This window comes from Acyrthosiphon pisum, chromosome A1, assembly GCF_005508785.2.
Source record: "Acyrthosiphon pisum isolate AL4f chromosome A1, pea_aphid_22Mar2018_4r6ur, whole genome shotgun sequence".
NCBI lineage: Eukaryota > Metazoa > Arthropoda > Insecta > Hemiptera > Aphididae > Acyrthosiphon > Acyrthosiphon pisum.
Window position 1 is genome coordinate 103,486,608 of NC_042494.1, and position 20,756 is coordinate 103,507,363.

Below are 20,756 nucleotides of genomic sequence, written 5' to 3' on the forward strand. Positions count from 1 at the left end.
ATAATACATATGCACCATAAGCCCATAAGGCGTATTAATATATGTTTGAAATTTTTAAAAAGCATATTTTTAATTTTTTTCTAGATTATAAATGTATTGTATATAAAATTAAACAGAAGAAAAATGAATGCATTTTAAACTTAACATTCATTATTGATTAAATTGTTAAACCTGTATATATTATATTTCCAGGATAGGATTTTATTTCTCAAGCGTAATATCTACAGGATTTATGTTGACAGAGAAAATGGAAGGATTTCTTGATCGGTCTATGACAGCTGGTAAACAACGGAACAATATTATTTTAATAATAGGTATATTGTTTTAATAAATGTCGATGAATTGTTTGGTTATAGGGATTACAATACTAGAAGTTGTAATTTCAATAATGTGTATTCAAACTGTAATACACATAATTCAAACTATTTCTGTTATGTTTGTCACGTACTTTGTTTTCCTAAACCCTATCGAAATTACTAACGGACTATTTGCATTCGTATTCATAATTTTTCTAACCGGATGGTTAGGTCTACTCTATGGTATGTATTTTTTTTTTATATATTTACTATAGTATTTCCGATTATTTTATTCTTCATTTCGGATAGTATCTTAAGTATAATTTTCACTAATGTCTATTTCAGTTTCAACTAACAGTTAAAATATGTACTTACCTAGTTACTATTTTAGGATTGTAATTTTGCCCTTAAATTGTTCTTGTTCATGTATTTAATTCAAATGTTTTCATATATTATAATAGAGACAAGGTTGGAAATATTTCATATATCAGACAAAAATACAATGTTTAATGTCAATTCCTATTTTGTCTAATCAAAATTCAAAAGAAATTAATTTTAAAACACTAAGCCGTTAAATTACTGAGAAATTATTTTGTGCTATTTTATTGTAGGTTTATTAATCGTTGCGATATCCAAATCAAGTTCCGAAGCCATGAACATGGTTATTGGTTGGAACATGATGCAGATTTATTTATCTGGTACGTTTGTCTTGTGATATATTTCAAGCCCTTATGAATGTACTACTTGTTAGTTTTTTTTTTTATTAAATGTTTAAGTTGTTTGTTCATTCCTTTAGGTATAATGTGGCCAATTGAAGCTCAAATGCCATTCATGAAAATCATATCTGAACACCTGCCATTGTGCTACATTAGTCGAATATTGAATAACATCGTTTTAAGAGGATGGACACTCGGACACCCGACTGTCTTAACCGGAATAGTATTCATCATTGGTTATGTTTTCTTACATGTAATTATGTTATTGTACTTAACCCACATCAAAAAAGATGCCTGGTTAGTAAAAAAATAATGTTGTGTATTGATTTTGTTCAACTTGTGTAAATAAACTTTAACTAAGTTTATGAATTAATTATATACACTGTATATTATACAGATATGATGCGTATTTATTAAAAACATTTTGAATAAACCTATTAGCGTCGACTGAACACCATCTTAAACTCGTTACATCAATCCATACCATGCTTCAACTTAAAAGTTCTCGAATTGTTTTTGTGTAGGTAATTTGCTTTGAATGAGCTGCGTACATTTCAATAATTAATTACACGTATAAGGTATCAAATGCGGACATAACAATAAGTACCTACTATTGATATTTTGTGAACAACTCTACGAGCTCACCGCGTACGTGTTTCGCCTAAAAATATCGCAAACTAAACATTTGGCTTTCGCACTTAAATTGACTTTTTTAATTCAGTTTATTCACATTTTAGTATTTAAATTATTTCATAGTCAATGATTTCTTAATTATATCGTTGATGTTACAAATTATTGAGAACAAAAATAATTCAATATATTTGAAACGAATTACATGTTAAGACGTGGTTATAGCAAACAGTAGTCTATATAATTTAACCTGTTGCTTTATGGCTTAGGTAGTTAGGTACAATACTATGGTAAACCTTCATACAGCACAAAATAATAATACATTACTTTAGTTTTTTTTTTGTAATTATGATTATTGTTATTCATAATTGATCAATAACTATGTTAAAAAGAATTGTATTCAAACGAACATAGTTGTAATGAGACCGTCAAAATAAATATACAAATCCACGATACCAGTAGATATATTGAAGGACATATTAAAGAAGTTACTCAATATCATTGTTTTAGTAACGTAACTTTAAGATAGCGTGTTTAAAAATTAAAAGGCTGTATATAATATTTATTTTTAACAAACACAATATTACCTACTGTGTAATAATCTCATTACTAGTAGTCAGGATAATAAATTGCTTTTGCATTGTTTATTTTTATAGTATTTGAGTTTATAATTTATCTAATCCTTTAATTATACAACTATTAGGTTTTAATTATATTAATTATATATTATTTGAATTATATTTTGATTTCCGTCATTTATAATAATTAATAAACGTAAATATGTTATTACCTAGTAATAGTAACAGATGAAGAAACGAGGAGGCGAGAAAGAATTATAAAAATTATAGTGCTCATCAGCTATATTATTAAGGATTTTATAGATACAGTCATAGTAGTCATACAGCTGAATATTAAATCTTAAGTAGGTAGGTACTTATATTACTATCACTGATTATATTTTATAGATACCTAGTAATAAACGTAATTATTATTCTTACTATGATTTTTGGTACCTAGTATTAATAACTGTAATTATTGGAACTGTAGTCGAAATAAGACTGAAAAAACAAATATTAGATGTGGGACATAAGTATTTAAAATAAAATAAAATAATGAGTGTCACCGAAAGGGGAAGATGTAAATTTCGTACCATTTTTAATTTATTATATAAATTGCGGTCTGGGCTTATACTTTATTTTGTACTTACATTTTGGCCTAAGTATATTTTGTAAGCATCTAAATTGCGGGCTACATATTTAATACATTTTTACGAAAATCCCGTCTTAGGATATAATTGAAAAATTATTTTATTTATATTTTTTAGACTTTAAGGACTGACTTTAACCATTGGTATGGTTAAAAATATTGGTTATGCTATTTGTGTTGTTTATGATTAAATATATATTATTAACATTTAGTTATTGAGTAATTGGTAAAAATGTGTATGAATTATCAAACCAAGTCGAAATGAACTTTTTGATTGCAATTTTTTAATTTTATCTTGTGTTATTTATTTTTTACCACCATTTTTCAGCGTTTTGTCCCCTGACTTGTAAACTAATATATTATCCAGTGGTGAAATGTATACACAGTATAATATATGACTGACCATTTTTTCGAGTGTACCTACTCTGGCAGAAAGAATTATCTAAGACCTCAGTGGTTTTCCTATAACATGTGTGTACGTTAATTGCTTTTTGGTAATATTTATAATTTTTTTATTATACAACATTAAAACACTAAAAAAAATATAAATATAATCGTTTAAAAATTGAATTTCCTTGTTTTTTTCCTGCACCAATCATCATATCCTACGTGGTTATTTCAATTCAGAGTTTTTAATATCATTATATAAAAAAAAAGGAAAAACATTTTGAAAAATTAAAAAATAATTTTATTAGGTATTAACCCAACCCCCACCTATCGGCCATCACAATGGCTCTGTAGGTAAACGATCAAGGACACCAAGAAACCTACTCCAGGCACCGTCACTCGAATCACGATTTAACAATTATACTCTTTCTATTTTTTTAATATGTGCTACGTATTCTTAGAAATGTGTTTACTTTTACTTAGCAGTTCGCTAATATTTGGACTGTTCGTATTTCAAATATCGTTTAATTTTTTAACAGTTCGTAGTTATACTATTCAGTATAGGTTTCTCAAATCGTAATTCATTACCTAATTAATTTTAGATTTGTTTTCCAGTGAAAATGTTAATGAATATTGTCTAGCCAAAAATCAATACTTTTATTGATATTCAATAGGCAATAGTATGAATAAAATGGAACAAAATATGAAGGAAGAAAAAATTAAATACGACATAACAGTGACAAATGCTTTTAAGAAGTATGGACAAAATAATGTATTTAACGGTTTGAACATGGCTGTGAAATCCGGTTCTATGTAAGTAATTTCATTTTTATAACAATTGAAAATATACTTTTTTTAAAAATTTAAAAAAAATATAAAATAAATAATAATATTTAAAATGATGTATAGTATTATTACTAAGATTTTCATGCTCAGTGTTATAAAGATATGAAATGTATTTTATAGGATTTTTATTTACACATTAGTAGACTTAATAATTTAGTGCTTACGTAGTTTAAATGATATCTGTAGCTCAAACTTATTAGGCTAGTTGACGTATTTCTTATGGACACGAGTAAATATATTAGTTATATATTTATATATCTATAGGTAGTTTATGTTTTTGAGAACACTATACTGTCAAAATTGTGTAAATATGTAATGTGACTGACGATTGTTTTTAAATTAAGCCTATGAGGTATCATTAGTAGCCCAGGTCCCATTTACTTATTAGGGTGCTCTTTACTATCATCTATGAACGGAATTGTCCAGAAAGTAGATAGGTAATATACTTTAGTAACAAAGAATATATATTTTTTTAAATTTAATTTAATTAAAATACATTTTGATTACAAATATAAGCTTTCTTCAGATAATTGTCGAGATATTATAATGTATCGTTAAAATCTCATGAATAATAATAAAAAAAAATAAATAAAAAATATAAGCTTGTATCTTAAACACTTTAGTTAAATAGATGTATACCTAATTAAAATGCTTATATCTAATTACTATTAATTTACTAGCCGAAATATTATATTGATCAGGTTACGGGTAGATATTATCTTATTCTCTCGTAATTCTAAAGTATTTATATTTACTATTATTTTTCCATAACAAAATATGATAAGTTATTTTTAAATAAAAAACATGTTTAAAATTTTCAATGTCCGTTTAAAATTGACAATAATTCAAGGGTCAATAACAATATTATATTCGTTTTTAATATCAACTCGATAAAATATAATAAGTATAACAACAAACATAAACAAATCTCGTATCTTTGATGTCACAACACTAAAAAATTATATAAAAAATAACAAATTTACTAAACTAGGTATATACCAGTACAATGCCGAATTAAAAATGTAAAGATAATTCATGTACTATGGCTCACACGTATCGCATTCTTAACACTTCAGCGTATACTAGTAATGTATTATAAATTATTAGGTAGTTATAAAGGTACTGGACGAAATGAATAACGTACCTTTATTGAATTTATAATGATGTTAATTTTTTTTATAACTTTCACTAAATACTTTTTCTGAACTAGGTATTGGACAATTTCACATAGTAACTCTGAATCAAGATATTAATGTTTACTATATTGCTTGTTGTGCAACAATTTTTAATATTTAAAGTTATTCATAAAAATAATTAATAATATTAAATATGTTTACCATTCACGAAATATAATGATGAATAATATTATATGAGTGACCTTGCATTAAAATGGTATGTTTTAATAACCAATACTACAAATACAATTAATAGAAATCTAAAAAATAACATTGTCATATATTATTTATAATAACAGTCAAATAATGAATAAGCTGATGTAAGTGCATAGTATTTTTATACGTGCGTAGTATTTTTGCACTAATTACAAAGGACTTTTATTAAATATAATTCTCAACAGACAACATGTTTTGCCTATCACTGAATCTAATGTGGTGTCATCAACCACAGAACTATGCTATCTTATTCAATTGAAATGTTTTATTTTTTACAGCTATGGTCTTTTAGGACCAAGTGGCTGTGGTAAATCGACACTTCTTCAATGTATTTTGGGAGCATTGCCATTGGATTCTGGCTGTATTGATTTACAAGCAAAAAGTGTAGACGACGTTGGATATATGCCTCAGGTAAATATTTAAACTAATTTTAATATATAACTGATTTATTGACACTTTTACTTTTTGAAGGATTTATGTCTGGAAGTCACGCTAACCATAAAAGAAACCTTTGAATACTATGGATCACTTTATAGAATAAGCAAGATAAATATTAAAAACAAATTAGATGAGCTTAATAAATTCCTACAGCTTACAGATTTAAATAGTTACATTAAAGAAATAAGGTAAAATATTTTTGATTCAAAAAAAATAAAAACTGCAGACTATATAGTATTATATCTGAAAAATCAGTCTGTAAACTGTAAATCTATAGTGAAATATTAATTCATACTTCATACAGTTATTACTTTACATTAAGAATTTCACATTTATTTGTGTTTGTATCAAATAATATGTTAGAGATATTATACAATGTTTTTTAAATATTCACTTTACTAAATAAATGTGTTGTGTAAACCATATTAATAGGTAGGTATTTCATATCATGTTATTTAAAATATAAAATTATATAATAATTAGTACTTAAGAGGACGTCACACGCATGCGTTGTCTCCGTATTACACGTACGACATAGACAAAATGCATTTAAGCAGTCTGAGTAAAACTCCCTTAATTTTGGTATTAGAATAAAAATACCTATTACAACATTAAAATATGAAAATATTTTAGAGGGCAAGACTGTGAGTTTATTTAAAAAAAAAAAATGTTGAGAAAATAAAGGTATTTTAAAAATATTGAAATTTTTGGTATTTCTGAACGTTATATTGAGTATAATGGAAAAAACGCAACGACTTGCCCTCAAAAATATTTTATAATAGGTATTTTTACTCTAGAACCAAAATTGAGCGAGTTCTACTCAGACTGCGTAAACGCGTTTCGTCTATGTCGTACGTATCTAAGACGGAGACAACACACGCGGATGTAATGTCCTCTTAACGGAATAACAATTCAATCGATAGCCAAATACCTCGAAGATTATAATTGCAAAATTATATTAAAAAATCAAAATTAAAATAACTTTCTACAACTTATAAATTGAATGACTATAGGCTATAACCTGTACTACCTATACGAAATTTATTGTACATAGATCAAGGAATGGTAGTCGTCCTTGATTGATTTAGAGTTATATGAGACCATTTTCCCAGAAAGTCATGGATTTGAATAAATCAATTTATAACTTTAATCACATTAAAATTACTAATGCTATTTAAATATTGATGTTTAGGTTATGTAGGAATAATTACCATTAATAATATCGACACATTAAAATTAATTTAATCTACTAAATAAATATTTGTAACACCAAGTTAGAGGGTATATCCACACTGGTGGACCTCCCTTCTCACGCCATTCATGTTTTGTACTATCAAATTTTTGCTATCAAATTTACTTATTGCATTGTATATAAATATTACAGATTGTAAATACTTTATTTTTATTTAACAAAAAAAAATAAAAAAAAAAATATTTGTAATAAACTAATAACCATTATTTATTTTTATTTACATTAGTGGTGGCCAGAGTAGAAGAGTATCTTTGGGTATTAGCTTATTACATGACCCTAAAATTATGATTTTGGATGAACCTACAGTTGGAGTTGACCCTTTACTGAGAGAAGGGTAACACGAATTATTACAATTAAGTTAAATATAATTTTTAACTATATAAAAAATAATTTAGAATTTGGGCTGAGTTTACAAAAATGGCCAAAGAACAAAAAAAAACAATCATAATAACTACTCATTATATCGAAGAAGCAAATAAATCTGATTGCGTAAGTCAATATACTTATATAGTGATAGGTATGTAATATTTATATAAAAACTATACAAAGTTTTTGCACAAACGTTTATTTACGTAAACGAATTTTAAATGATGTATTTATCTATGATTAGACGAGATTAGTTAATTATATTTTTTATTTTTATTTATTCTTCAAGAAGATAATGGGCCCCACTGAACATGTTCGTATGAAGGCCCATATTTGAATGTATTATAAAAATATGTATCAAATATTTATGATAATTAATATAACTCATATGGCACAAAATAAATACATTCACATAATTTTATAAAATATGTATTTTGATTTTGTATAATTTATACCTTTTTGTAATTTAATAATATTATACATTATTATACAACAGAATATTATAGAGATTTTATATCGAATTTTAATAAAATATTATGTTCATAGGTCGGCTTAATGAGGAATGGTTTAATAATTGAAGAAGGACCACCTCAAGATATTCTTGTCAAATATGGTACAGATACATTGGAATCAGCTTTTTTAACGATTTGCTGTAATCAAAGAACAATTACCAAAGTACTATACCTTGACATATTTAAATATAAATATATTATTTATGTATGTGTATTGCGTAGTTACAAGACGATAGTATACATTCATGTACCTACGCGTAACTTTGTACTTTGTGAGGGTAGGTAATATAATGTTATCATTAAATACCAATGAAACATTTTAAAGCTTATGATCAACGATTGATAATTTCGTTGATATCCGCTTGTTGTACCAACGAAAATGTATCTACTTATCTATCGTACTCCGCTGTTCCGTTATATGGTATAATACCTACGAAAACACCGTAAAAATCAGTGCATATTTCCAGGACAATAAGATAAATAAACAAACATCCAAATGTAGCTGTGCCCATATCATGAAATATTACATTTAATCGTGTTCATTTAAAAACTATAGCGTATACAATTAAAAATGTACAGTCCTGTAAAGAATACCTACTTTTAAAAAGTACTTGAGTAAATACTCAAATACATTTTTTTTTAAGTATTTAAGATATTACTCAAATACTTTAATTGTAAAGTATTTCAAATACTACTCAAATACTTTGAAAAAGTATTTGGAATACTTTGAAAAAGTATTTGGAATACTTTTCAAATACTTTTGGTTTTTAAAGTGGGTGTCCAATTATCGTAATATAAACACATAGGTAGTAGGTAATCTAATAGTTATCTAATAGTTTTAAAGGGAATATTGTTATTCAATAACTTTTTTTAGAAATCTGGTTTTCCCAAATCTTTGGGCTTCGGCTAACACAGAAATACAGAATATTAAATAAAACTATTAAATATTATTGTAGTTGACAATAATATTTTTTCAACCAATTATTTCGAATAAAAATAAAATGTTTGAAATAAAAACCAAAGTATTCAATACCAAAAAGTATTTAATACAAAAAAAAGTATTTAAAATACCATTCAAAATACATCATGCTGAAAGTATTTAAAATACCATTCAAAATACTTCATGCTGAAAGTATTTAAAAAGTTATTCAATACTTAAAAAAGTATTTGAATACTTTTACTCAAATACTTTTACTTAAATACTTTACAGGACTGAAAATTTGATTACTTTGCATTTGTGATGCATAATATGAATAAATAAAAATAAAAATTGTAAATAATTCAAGAGTCAATTTTCCAAAGTTGTGCGGTAATCGATATTTGTTGTTATGTTGGTAGAATGTACGTATATAAATGTAGGTACATGCGTGCTTCGTTTAAAACAGGAATTTACCGTGATAAAAACAATGTTTTTCCAAATAAATGCCCTCCACCTATATTTGTGTTAAGTTTCCATGGAATAATAATTAAAAAAAATATATCGAATCATAATAACTATTTTATTTTCTGTAACCAATGTCAACTTTATTTATAAACAAAAACATTTCGTGTGTCAAAATTCGCGTGTTGAGCTCATCTTTAAAATTCGAAATTTTAAAAATCCTTTCTTAATGACCCCTAAATTTCGGTACTAAACGGTACCATGAAAATATCAAGCCTATCTCATTTTATACATACAGATACATAAATTAATTATTAGCATAGAAACAATGTCAACAAGGATAGTAAAATCATTTATATTAGTATGGAAACGATGTCACATAATATTATAATAATATTATATCGTCGCTTCACAAAATATATGCTACACTAGTTCACTACCATCTGATGACCGTATATTATTGAGACGAAGGTCAAACTTTCTATCTAGTGATGTCTGTATAAAAAGTAGTTGTACATAATATGTTTTTACACTTAGGTCAGGATCAAATACAATGACATTTTTTCACTACTTATTAATATTACATTGTGTAAGAACCGACAGGAAAGTTACATTCCATAAGTACCTACGTGGGAGTATCCATCAAAGGAAACAAAATTCCTTCAGAGTTCATAGGAAGTTTGACCGACGCAATATGGTTATAATATATCTCAAAATACAATAAAGCTCAAAAAAATAATACATTTTCCAAAACTTAGCTATTATATTACAATAATATAATACTATTATACATGCGTTGCTATATTATGATCGTATGTTTCGTTCAATGATTTATAATTGGTTTCAAACTAAAATTAATTACATGACTGCAGCCTTGTAGTTGTACCGGTTATTTTCATATTTTTATCTATTTAGAAAGTCGACAACATTGTTCAAGTAAAAGAAAAAATTCAACAAAAAAAAATAACGGAATCGGAAAACGTCAATTTGTATCGAATTAAAGCATTGTTAAAAAAAAATTACCGTGTATGTTCTCGAGATTATTTGTGAGTATAACTTTGATTTTATTCTAATAATATGGTTTACTAGATATTACTAACTAGTGTTGTACACTATAGGTTATTATTTACTGTGATCTTACTTCCCATATTGCAAACATTCAATTTTTGTATGGCGATTGGAGTACCGTTCAAAGGTATGCAAATAGCTTATAAAAACGATGAGATTAATATTTTAGATTGTCAATATTCAAACGTTAATGGATGTATTTTTGACGAAATTAGCAATCAAACAATGAGCTGCGTTATCATAAACTACCTCTCATCACATGATTATGACTTAGTGAGTAAAATAAAAAAAAATGTGTTTATGTGTTTAATCGATAAAAAATAGAAAATATTACGAGTATTGAAGATATTGGTCGTCAGTGTGGGTTTTAACTCGATTTTTTTTATAATTTATTAATTAAAATTACAGGTCGAAGTACAAGATCGGGAAGTTGCTGAAGCTAGTATGAATCATAAAAAGTATACTGCATTTATTTATTTTCCTAAAAACTTTACTAGTGGTTTAACAAAATATATTAATGACCGTCAATATTTTGATTTAGAATCTAGAATTTTTGTTCATTTAACGAATGAAAGTAAGTATAGTTAAATTGGTTATCTGTAGGTAAGATTATAAATATAATTTTGTCGTTTCATTAATGCATAAATAATTTATAATTTCAGATATTTTATTTAAAAATCAAATTTCGATAGATGTATTACAATCAATAAATTATCTAATTATGGAAACATTAAACAGTTGCTCTAACAATCCAGTATCAATCGGTGTACCCTTGGTATGATATAAAAAAATATATGTATATTTAAATTAGCTTGAAATTAAAATATGTATTTATGTGAATGATCTGTTCTTATCATACTTTAGAAAGTATAATATAGTCATTACCTACTCATTACACGTTAATAATAATTATTATAATTTACTATAATGAATTTAGAGGTAATATCCTTAACTCATAACTGTTGAGTATCGATTAGGTATTAGGTATATTATTATCTTTTTTACCATATTAATACCATATTAACTAGCTGTCCCGCTCGGCGTTGCCCATGTCATAGATTTGTATTTTTCCTTATAAATATTTTTATAAAAATTGAATATATCTACTAATTATAATAGTAATATAATATGTAAATAAATAATGGTAAATCTATAAATAAACAAAAAAAATCATGTATGAAGTCCCTTTTAGCTACCTAGATATAGGGATTGAAAAAAATATACTATAAACATTAAACACACTCTAAATCTCAAGGAGTGTATAGGTATAACTTTTTATTGAAAACGGTCAAGTAGTTTTTGAGTATACTAACTTTGGATAAACCAACGCGATTCAATTATTATATTATATGTTACCTGTAGCAACCATTTATATGGAATAAAAAAAAATATTAATTTTTACTAATTTGCTACTATAACTATATTATTATAATATGCAACCAATGGCAACCTTTTATTTAAAAAAAACCCATGGTAAAAGGCCTTTCAGTTTTTCCTACATTTTACAATTTCTGGGAACTTTTCTAATTTTTTTCCGTAAAAATCTCATTTAGAATAATACAAACATACATTTTAAAAAAGGAGAAAAATCAGTCTATCCGTTATCGTTTGATTGATGCGCTTACCGATGGACAGCTTTTCATTTTTATTATACAGATTAATACCTACATGCTTTTCGTGTTGTGTTAATTTATTTTTTAAGTTAAAAATTTTATACTTACTATTAGTTCAACTAAGAATTTTAATTTTAATTGACATAAACATAATATATATGTACATAATGTAGTTGTTATTTATACCTATTGTTTAATTTTTAAAATTATAATATCTAAATCTACTCCAAACCTGGTATAAAGATTGGGGAATCAAGATAAACGAATCAAAATCCGCCCACTGCACTTTCACTTTAAGACCAAGGAACTGCCCTACCATAACCCTCAATAATCTACCCATCCCACCCATAAAAAATATCCGATATCTCGGCCTCCACCTGGATCGTCGACTGACCTGGGCCCACCACATCCATACCAAACGTATCGCTCTGAATAACCAATCCCGTCAACTACGTTTCCTCCTCACATCTAAACACATCAATCTGAACAACAAAATACACATATATAAACTACTACTAAAACCCATATGGTCATATGGTATACAACTTTGGGGCTCCACCAAACCATCAAACATAAAGAAAATTCAAATATTTCATTCTAAATGCCTTCGACAAATTATCAAAGCCCCCTTTTACGTCTCAAACGATACACTCCACAAGGACCTCTCTATTCCAACAGTACAACACGTAGCCAAAACTCTGTATAAATGATTCCACTCAAATCTCTCCAACCACCGCAATCCTCTAATCTCAAACTTCTCTACTCTCAGCATCCCAGGTGACCCTGAAAGACGTTTAAGACGAAAATGGTGTCGGGACCTCCTGACTGAATAAAAGCCATCCACAACTTCAAGAAGTCCCATCAGTCCCTCTTTATTTTATTTTATTATTTTATTATGCTTATTCTACTTCTACTTCTATCACAACACTTATATTTACAGACTGTATAATAAAACAAATTAAAAAACAAAAAAAAAAGGTGGGTAAGTGGATGTCGCTCTGCTGTACAGTAGGTTACAAGTGGGTCACTGTATTATGGATAGTATTAAATTTTAATTCAATGATATAATATCACTGTATAAGAAAAACGATTCTGAGCGGAGACGGTTTGTCAGACTAGGTATTAGACATACCTTAGCATAAAATGCTAATATAAACATTCGGTGAAATTTTCAAGTTTCTACAGTCACTCGTTTTTTAATTACAACAAAATAAGAAAATCGTTACGTAAGAAATCGAGTGAATATCAAATGTTGTAAAAATATGAATTTCAAACGCTCATAAAAATTTAATTTGAGTTTCTTATAGACATTTTTTTTTTTTTTTGATAAAGGTAGATTATCCAATAAAGAATCTTGTATTACATTTTAAAATCTTAGTTCTAAAAAGAAAAATTTTTACGAATTATTTTTACTTATTTTTTTCAATCTATGTTTCTTATATATTTTATTAGGAAAATTATATTGTTAAGCTTGCACCAATTACGTTGTTTAATTTTGTGTTTAATAAAATGAATTTATTTTTGTTGTTGTAGGAGTTCAATAACTTATTTGGAAAAGAAGTAAAATCATTTTCCAATGGTATCGTTACTCTTTTTATAGCCATGTAATTATTTTATTTCATGCTTACCTAACAATATACATTATTTTAAATTACAAAATATAAAGTTTATAAGTATTTTAATAATTATTAAGATATGTTTCGAACATGCAGATACGATTCAATCAATTATATATAATATTATATTCCTTATGGCCTATGCTATAGAGTATAGGGAAACCATTATTATCATTAAAATATATATTATACTTAATTAATTTTATAATACATTGTTGTACAATATGTTCGTTCATTAGTGAATAAAACTTTACATACTCGTAATTGTATGTTAAGGTTAGAGTATATTAAATCGTTCATAGATTTGAATAAAGGTTTAATTAGCTTATTGTTTATAGACTTATAGTCGTATTTAATTAACCATTTATTTTATACTTTGTAATGAAAATAATTTTATATGCAATGTGGATCAATGAATAATTTGGTTGAATAATTTAATTTGTTTATATTCAGGGTAGCATTTTATTTCCCGAGTGTATTTGTGGTAAGCGTAATGATGTCGGAAAAAATGGATGGACTCCTTAGTCGATCGATGTTTGCAGGTATCTAAACAAAAAATATTTTACACCAAATTTTTTTTACGTTTAAATATAAACAATAGTGCTATATTTGTTTCAGGTGTCAAAATATTGGAATTGATAATTTCCATGTTGTGTATCACAACAGTGTTACTTTTGTTACAAACGAGTTCTTCCTGTTTTATTTCATATTTTTTATTTTTAAATCCAATACAAATTACCAATGGGATTTTTGTCTATGTGTTATTATTACTACTGTTGGGATGGATAGGCTTCTTATTTGGTTAGTATTTAATAATAGATATATTTTATGTTCTTATATTTTATATTTTCTTAAATTAGTGAAGTTAATTATTGCGTTTTAATAATACAATTTTATCCATATTAAAGTTGTGGTTAACTATAACACAAATTATATAATAATTATAATATTTTGGTTTTAGGTTTACTTACTGCTGTAATATCAACTACAAAATTAGGCGGTGTGTACATTATAACCGGGTCATCTATGACTCAGTTCATATTATCAGGTAAAAATACTACTCGTGTAAAATCAAATACATTAAATGGATGGAATAAATAATTTTTTTATTTTAGAAATTTAAGTACCTAAACTGCAAGTTCTTAACAAATTAATAACGCTTAGTGTGTACTTATATCTATAAATTACAGTTATATTACGTTTATTATTTGTATAGCAATAAAAACAAAGTATGTTATGTAATGTTACACTTAGGTGCAATATGGCCTTTGGAAGGACAGCCCCAATTATTAAGACAAGTATCCAAGCTACTTCCTATAAGGCTAGTAGGAAATATAATGAACGACATAGCAATAAAAGGGTGGACATTGGATCATCCATCAGTCATAACAGGAACTTCATTGACAGTTTTGTATACCATATTATTAATACTTGTATTAATCGTATTAGGAAAAATAAAAAAAGACTTGTGGGTTATACAAAAATAGATACTCATGGCCTTATACACAAATGCCTAATACTTAGTAGAAAACAATATTTGATAGTAATATGGTAACATAGTTATCAGCTTTTTAATCACAAAGTTAAGTTTTTAATACGATGTATAGTGTATACGTTATATTAGATTTGTGTATATTGAAGTTTTTGTATGACTAGGAGGGCTAATTTACTAAAGTTAGGGGTACAATATTTAAATGTAGTCAATTAGGCATTTGTATGTAGGTAAAATGTATATTATAAAATATTATGATGTAATTTGATTCAATATTTATTTGAACAACAAAATAACTGTATATATTATAAATGTATAAAATTAAAAATAAAAAAAAAATTTTAATATTAAAATAAATATATATATTGTGTATAATTGACCTGGGTTCGTACATAAACTGTGTTTGTTTTATTATACCTATATTTATAATATTATATTATTTGGATACCTACCGATCTGATCACTCAATTTTATCCAATATATATTGCTTGATTTTATGGCTTGGAAGAAAATATTATTATATAATTCATTTAATTTTCAAACGCTATACCTATAGTACAATATAGACACAGACACATTTGACTATATAGGCATATCTTTATCGTAATGATTCAAATTTCAAATACATGCAGAAAATATCTAACCACACGATAAAATATGTACCATTTTGTTATTATGCATTTGAAAAGTTATTTTTAATATTAATATGATATCCACAAATAATTGTATTTTTTTGTCCAAAAATATTTTGATTATTTTTGTTGAAATAAAATTCATTTGTCAATCATACTATTCTCTTAAATCTTCACTGACTATTTGTCTTGAAATTATTTTAGAAAAATATTGAAAATTATTACTTTATATTAGTATACAAAATTTTAAAAGTTTTATATTTTTATTCTAATTTTATTTAAGATTGGATCCTACAATTTTAGGACCTAAAGTAAGTGTCCTAAGTAGGATATTATTTAAATTTTACTTTTATTGTTAATTGATGCCATGTTTTTATTGTTGAATTTGTCTGTTAAATTGTTTTTCCTAATACCTAGATAAAACGAGTGTAGGTTGAGACGGCACGGTCACTGCGGACCGGCGTCCGGAATAAGAACGCGTAGGTTTTTGGTATTACGTCTTTCCTTTAATTATTGACTGTATATATACTGTCTTCCGTACCGAATTGTAAACTGTGCGCACCCGCCGTGTGTGGTTGTGTTTATATTCGGTACGGAAAGTGATATTGTTGGTGGTAATTAAAAATTAAATTAGTGGTTTGTAGTAATATCATAAGCGTAATGTGGGTTCCAAGTTGTCCTAGTCGTTCGCGCGGTAATACTGCGTTCTGATTGGTTGGTCCTGAAAAGGACCGTTTTATGTCGTGCGCTGGCGTACTGTTACAAGGTACTTTAAAGGTTGTATACAATCATAGATGGAAAATATTACTGACTTAGTTAATACTTAAGAAGATTCTTTTTTGATTTCCTCATTTTATTTGTTTCATTAAATATGAAGAAGAAGTACGAAATAAATGGAGTAATTTACGGTATATTGGTATTTAACAAAATCGGTTTTAGTACAAAGTTTATGGGTTTCTATATTAATCTAATAATAAATAAAGAATTCCCTGAGCCAATAGTTATTTTGTTTTTCATTTTAATGATTGAAATTATATAATATGAAGATAAGTCTTACACTTGGTTTGATCTGTAAATTCAAATACATAATCACTGGCACTGAACCCATGTATCAAGGGTAGGTGGATGGGTGGGTTATTGGTAAGTCAATAATCCGAGTATTGAAATTTGGTAATATTGTTCATCAGTTTAACTGTATCTCTATAAATTAACTGTATGTTACAATTGTAAATATTAACATCAAATATAGGACTATGGCTGTTCAAAGCACTATCATTTTAGATGATATTTACTTAGTAGTATATAAATAAATAAAATCGTTTTCGTACATTCCCAATAACCAGAGATCTATGTCCATCCAAGAGCATATAATGTCACGACTCGCTTTTTGATAATTACGGCTGTGCATTTTTATATTTAATTGTGATCATATAAATACTATATGTATAAATTGTGTACCAAATATTTGTGGTACAGACGTGAAAATATGCACAAATATTTTGGAGTCAGTCACTCAGTCGAATGTCGAATGTCGAAAGGGATGACAGGCAATAGTTTAAGAACACAATCCATGTTCTGTGTATGTCTGTTGGCTTGGTGCCATGCACTTCGATTGAGTTTAATTATTGTAGATGCAGTAAGTAGTTGCACTGAAGCAAGACACCTGTTTGAATTTATTTTTTCAAGTTTTTTGATTGAGCATAAAATTAGTTATTGACAACAATTAAAAAAAATCGAAAATGTCTCAGGGCTAACATTATGGGCAATGTATAGATTGCTCAAAAAGAGCCATTTTGACAGTTTTATTATGTATAGGAAACGATAAAAAAAACATTTGATGAAAATTTCTAGTTTAGTTTCAAGTCAATTTTGTTTTTTAATAACAATAAAATGAGTTAATAGCCATATTAACTCATTAGCCATAAATCGTTAATTTATGGCTGGATATCCAACGTCGAAAATTTTTTTGTTTAAATACTTACCATCCTATATATTTTTGTTTAAATTTTAACATGTCTATGAAAAATGTCTATAGTATATATAATAAAAATGAATAAGATCTTTGAATTTTAATATATTATCATTTGATTATGAATAATTATAATTGCATCTTTGCCCAAAATAATATCGGCTATATTATAGATATTAGATATTTACTATTCAAATATTGAATACATAAATGAAAAATGATTATGTTTGACAAGACAAGACGATATAAAATATAAATAACTAAATTGGTGTAGGCATGTCTGTACTATCTTCCTATAGTTTAAATAAAAAATACTAGGTAGATATCTAGTTATTTATCTATATATATATAAATGAATGTATGTGTGTCAGTGTGTGTGTCCATGTTACCATGGCAACCATTTATATATTATTTTGAGATTTCCGTCCATGTGTCTCCACATTACCATGGCAACCAATTATATATTATTTTGAAATTTCCGATGGAATGTTTTGTATATAAATGGTTGCCATGGTGATATGTAAGACATATTATTCATATAGAGTTGGCAATTTTAATGGGTAACGAAGTGAACGGGATCTGATATTTTTATATACGTTGATAAATTATTCCTCTGAGCAGAAGATAGGCTAATTGAAAAAGGGAGAGGACCAACTCCGGGAGGTGCTCAAACAGGAATTTTGAGATTTCCGATGGAAATTTTTGTTTATAAGTGGTTGCCATGGGTTTTGAAGCTATAATAATAATTATTATTGGTTGCCGCGGGAAACGAAGTGCACGGGATCAGCTAGTATTAAATAAAACAAACAAAATGCAAAGCAAGCAGGCTCGCTTCTTTTTTATAATTTGTATGCTTTAATAATATTATAGTTCTTTTCTGGACAATTTACTTTTTTGCGTATTTATAGTTATATTTTAAAATAGTAGTTTCAAAAACTAAGATTTTTAAACCATTCAAAAAGTATCAAAAATTATTAACTTATTATTTTCCCAATTAGAACTAACTTTTGATACTGATTTACTATTTATAAATAAATGTGCATTTTAGCATTTTATTCAATGATTCAATTTTATTATTTATAATATACATCATTTGTATTATAAAGATAATTGACTAATTATATTAATTTATGGTAAAGAATACACTTTATTAGGGTTTTTTAGGTATTTACTATTTAGGGTTTTGATTATACTACCTAGTTTAACGGTATCCCAGCATAATCGTTTGTTATAATGCATTTTTATAACGACGTACCTAGTATACGGTGTTCAGTTATTACTTATTACGTTAGACCACAGGATGATCATGTTTGATTTATGCAATAGGATTTATAAATATTATACCTAATAATAATGTGGTAATGTTTTTATTTTAATATTTTATTGGGGAATTTATTAGTATAGAAGGTAAAGAATTTATTTTATTACTATACATACAACAAAACGAAAAAATTACTTTAGATAGTCAAATAACAATAAAAAAATGTCTATATAAGGATTTTATAGTTTTAATTTAATTGTCAACTGATTGAGATAGTGTCGATTCGAAACGATTTTTGTTTAATAAATGTATGCAAGTATCAGAACTTACACTACACAATATATAGGAATAAACTTAAAGTAAGGTATATTAATTTAGACAGTATACTTACTACAATACTATCTGAACTTTCAACCAGCAAAAGATATTAAGATGCACAGACTGTATGTTTTTATAACACCCTTCGTAGGTCTTAAAAATCAAAATCTAAAATTTTAAAGACTTAAACGGTTTTTGCTATTATTGTATCATTCGTATGTAATTTTCATCACTTTTAATACAATTACACCAGTTTTTAAAACATATCGTTTAAAATATAAATTTATATTTTTAACTAAAATATAAAAACATTTTTGTATTTTAAGATCAATTAAAGAATATTAAATAATATTTTCATAGATTGAGGGTGCTGCAGCCCTCCCAAAAATTTCAGGGAAACTTAAAAATGTTTCCAGTGAACGAATTACTCAAGACTTTACCACATGTTTTAAATTATAATTTTTGTGAATGTTACTACAAAAGTCTCAAATGTTTAATACTTATGTAGTTATGCCTTATACCCAGTATAATATCTAGCTTATGAGCAATCCTAGTTAAGCTTCTCCTATATACGCTGCAGGAAAAATGAGTTTTTTTAAGCTACTTATTTGGGTTTGGTCATAAACTCATAAACACATACCTAACTATCGTCTCCTGTCTATTGAAAACTGAAATGACACCACTACTTTACTAAAACTAGTGATGTAAATTTTCATGAAAATTTTATAATTTATTATATTAATTTCTTATCAAATAAATCTTTTGATATTATATAGTTGTAGTATATTTAACCTTCATAATTATATTTTAAAATATGTACTCTTATTGCCATTTACCTATTTTAATATTATGGTGGTATTATTCTAATGAACATAATATAGTAAATTCAAAATACAAATCATTAAGTATATATAATAATATATACCCAGTATTGGGTAGTAACGTAACGCAAATTACAAATTACTGTAACGCAATTACTTTTTCAGTAACGCAGCAGTAATTTCATTACATTTTACTTACAGTAACGAAATTGTAACGCAATTACTTTTTAAAAGTAATTTCTATGAAGTAACGCACTATTGCGTTATTTTCCACGTTACTTATTAAAATAATAGTTTTGAATGTAGTACAAAAATAAGCTATTTTAAGATATTCCAGAAAAATTAAAAATCAATTTTATTTACTTTTGATTCCGATAATAGTTAACAATATTATTAAACATTCCAGGAATTAATGTTATTACTTTCTTTATCAGAAAGAAAAGAGTTCGGCTTAAAAATAAAATTTGATTAAAACGAGTTATGATTTACGACTTATGAGTAAGCCACCTATCGGCTATCAACCTATATGGCTATATGGCTATAGG

General features: G+C 26.4%; 2 protein-coding genes across 4 annotated transcripts in view; both read left to right on the plus strand.

The window, feature by feature from the left end:
- Positions 1 to 3,960, plus strand: part of LOC100569981 (ABC transporter G family member 23-like) — an 11,923-nt gene extending 7,963 nt beyond the window's left edge. For 2 of the 3 annotated variants that reach the window (XM_003246593.4, XM_016807036.2), the window contains 5 exons: positions 193 to 281; positions 357 to 539; positions 908 to 994; positions 1,093 to 1,309; positions 3,851 to 3,960. In XM_003246593.4, the coding sequence (XP_003246641.4) occupies positions 193 to 281; positions 357 to 539; positions 908 to 994; positions 1,093 to 1,309; positions 3,851 to 3,899 (625 nt within the window). In that variant the 3' untranslated portion in view covers positions 3,900 to 3,960. Of the gene's footprint in view, positions 1 to 192; positions 282 to 356; positions 540 to 907; positions 995 to 1,092; positions 1,310 to 3,176; positions 3,280 to 3,850 lie in introns of those variants that run through there. The other variant, XM_029487940.1, reaches the window with a different exon arrangement.
- On the plus strand, positions 3,682 to 15,601 carry LOC100165869 (ABC transporter G family member 23). The gene is made up of 15 exons (XM_001947754.5): positions 3,682 to 4,048; positions 5,751 to 5,883; positions 5,944 to 6,098; positions 7,389 to 7,496; positions 7,558 to 7,651; positions 8,075 to 8,203; positions 10,337 to 10,467; positions 10,540 to 10,762; positions 10,898 to 11,063; positions 11,152 to 11,264; positions 13,636 to 13,706; positions 14,172 to 14,260; positions 14,337 to 14,519; positions 14,680 to 14,766; positions 14,973 to 15,601. Exons 1-15 carry the CDS (start codon positions 3,918 to 3,920, stop codon positions 15,203 to 15,205), a joined length of 2,046 nt encoding a protein of 681 aa, XP_001947789.2. The 5' UTR covers positions 3,682 to 3,917; the 3' UTR covers positions 15,206 to 15,601.
- Positions 15,602 to 20,756: the final 5,155 nt, after the last annotated feature.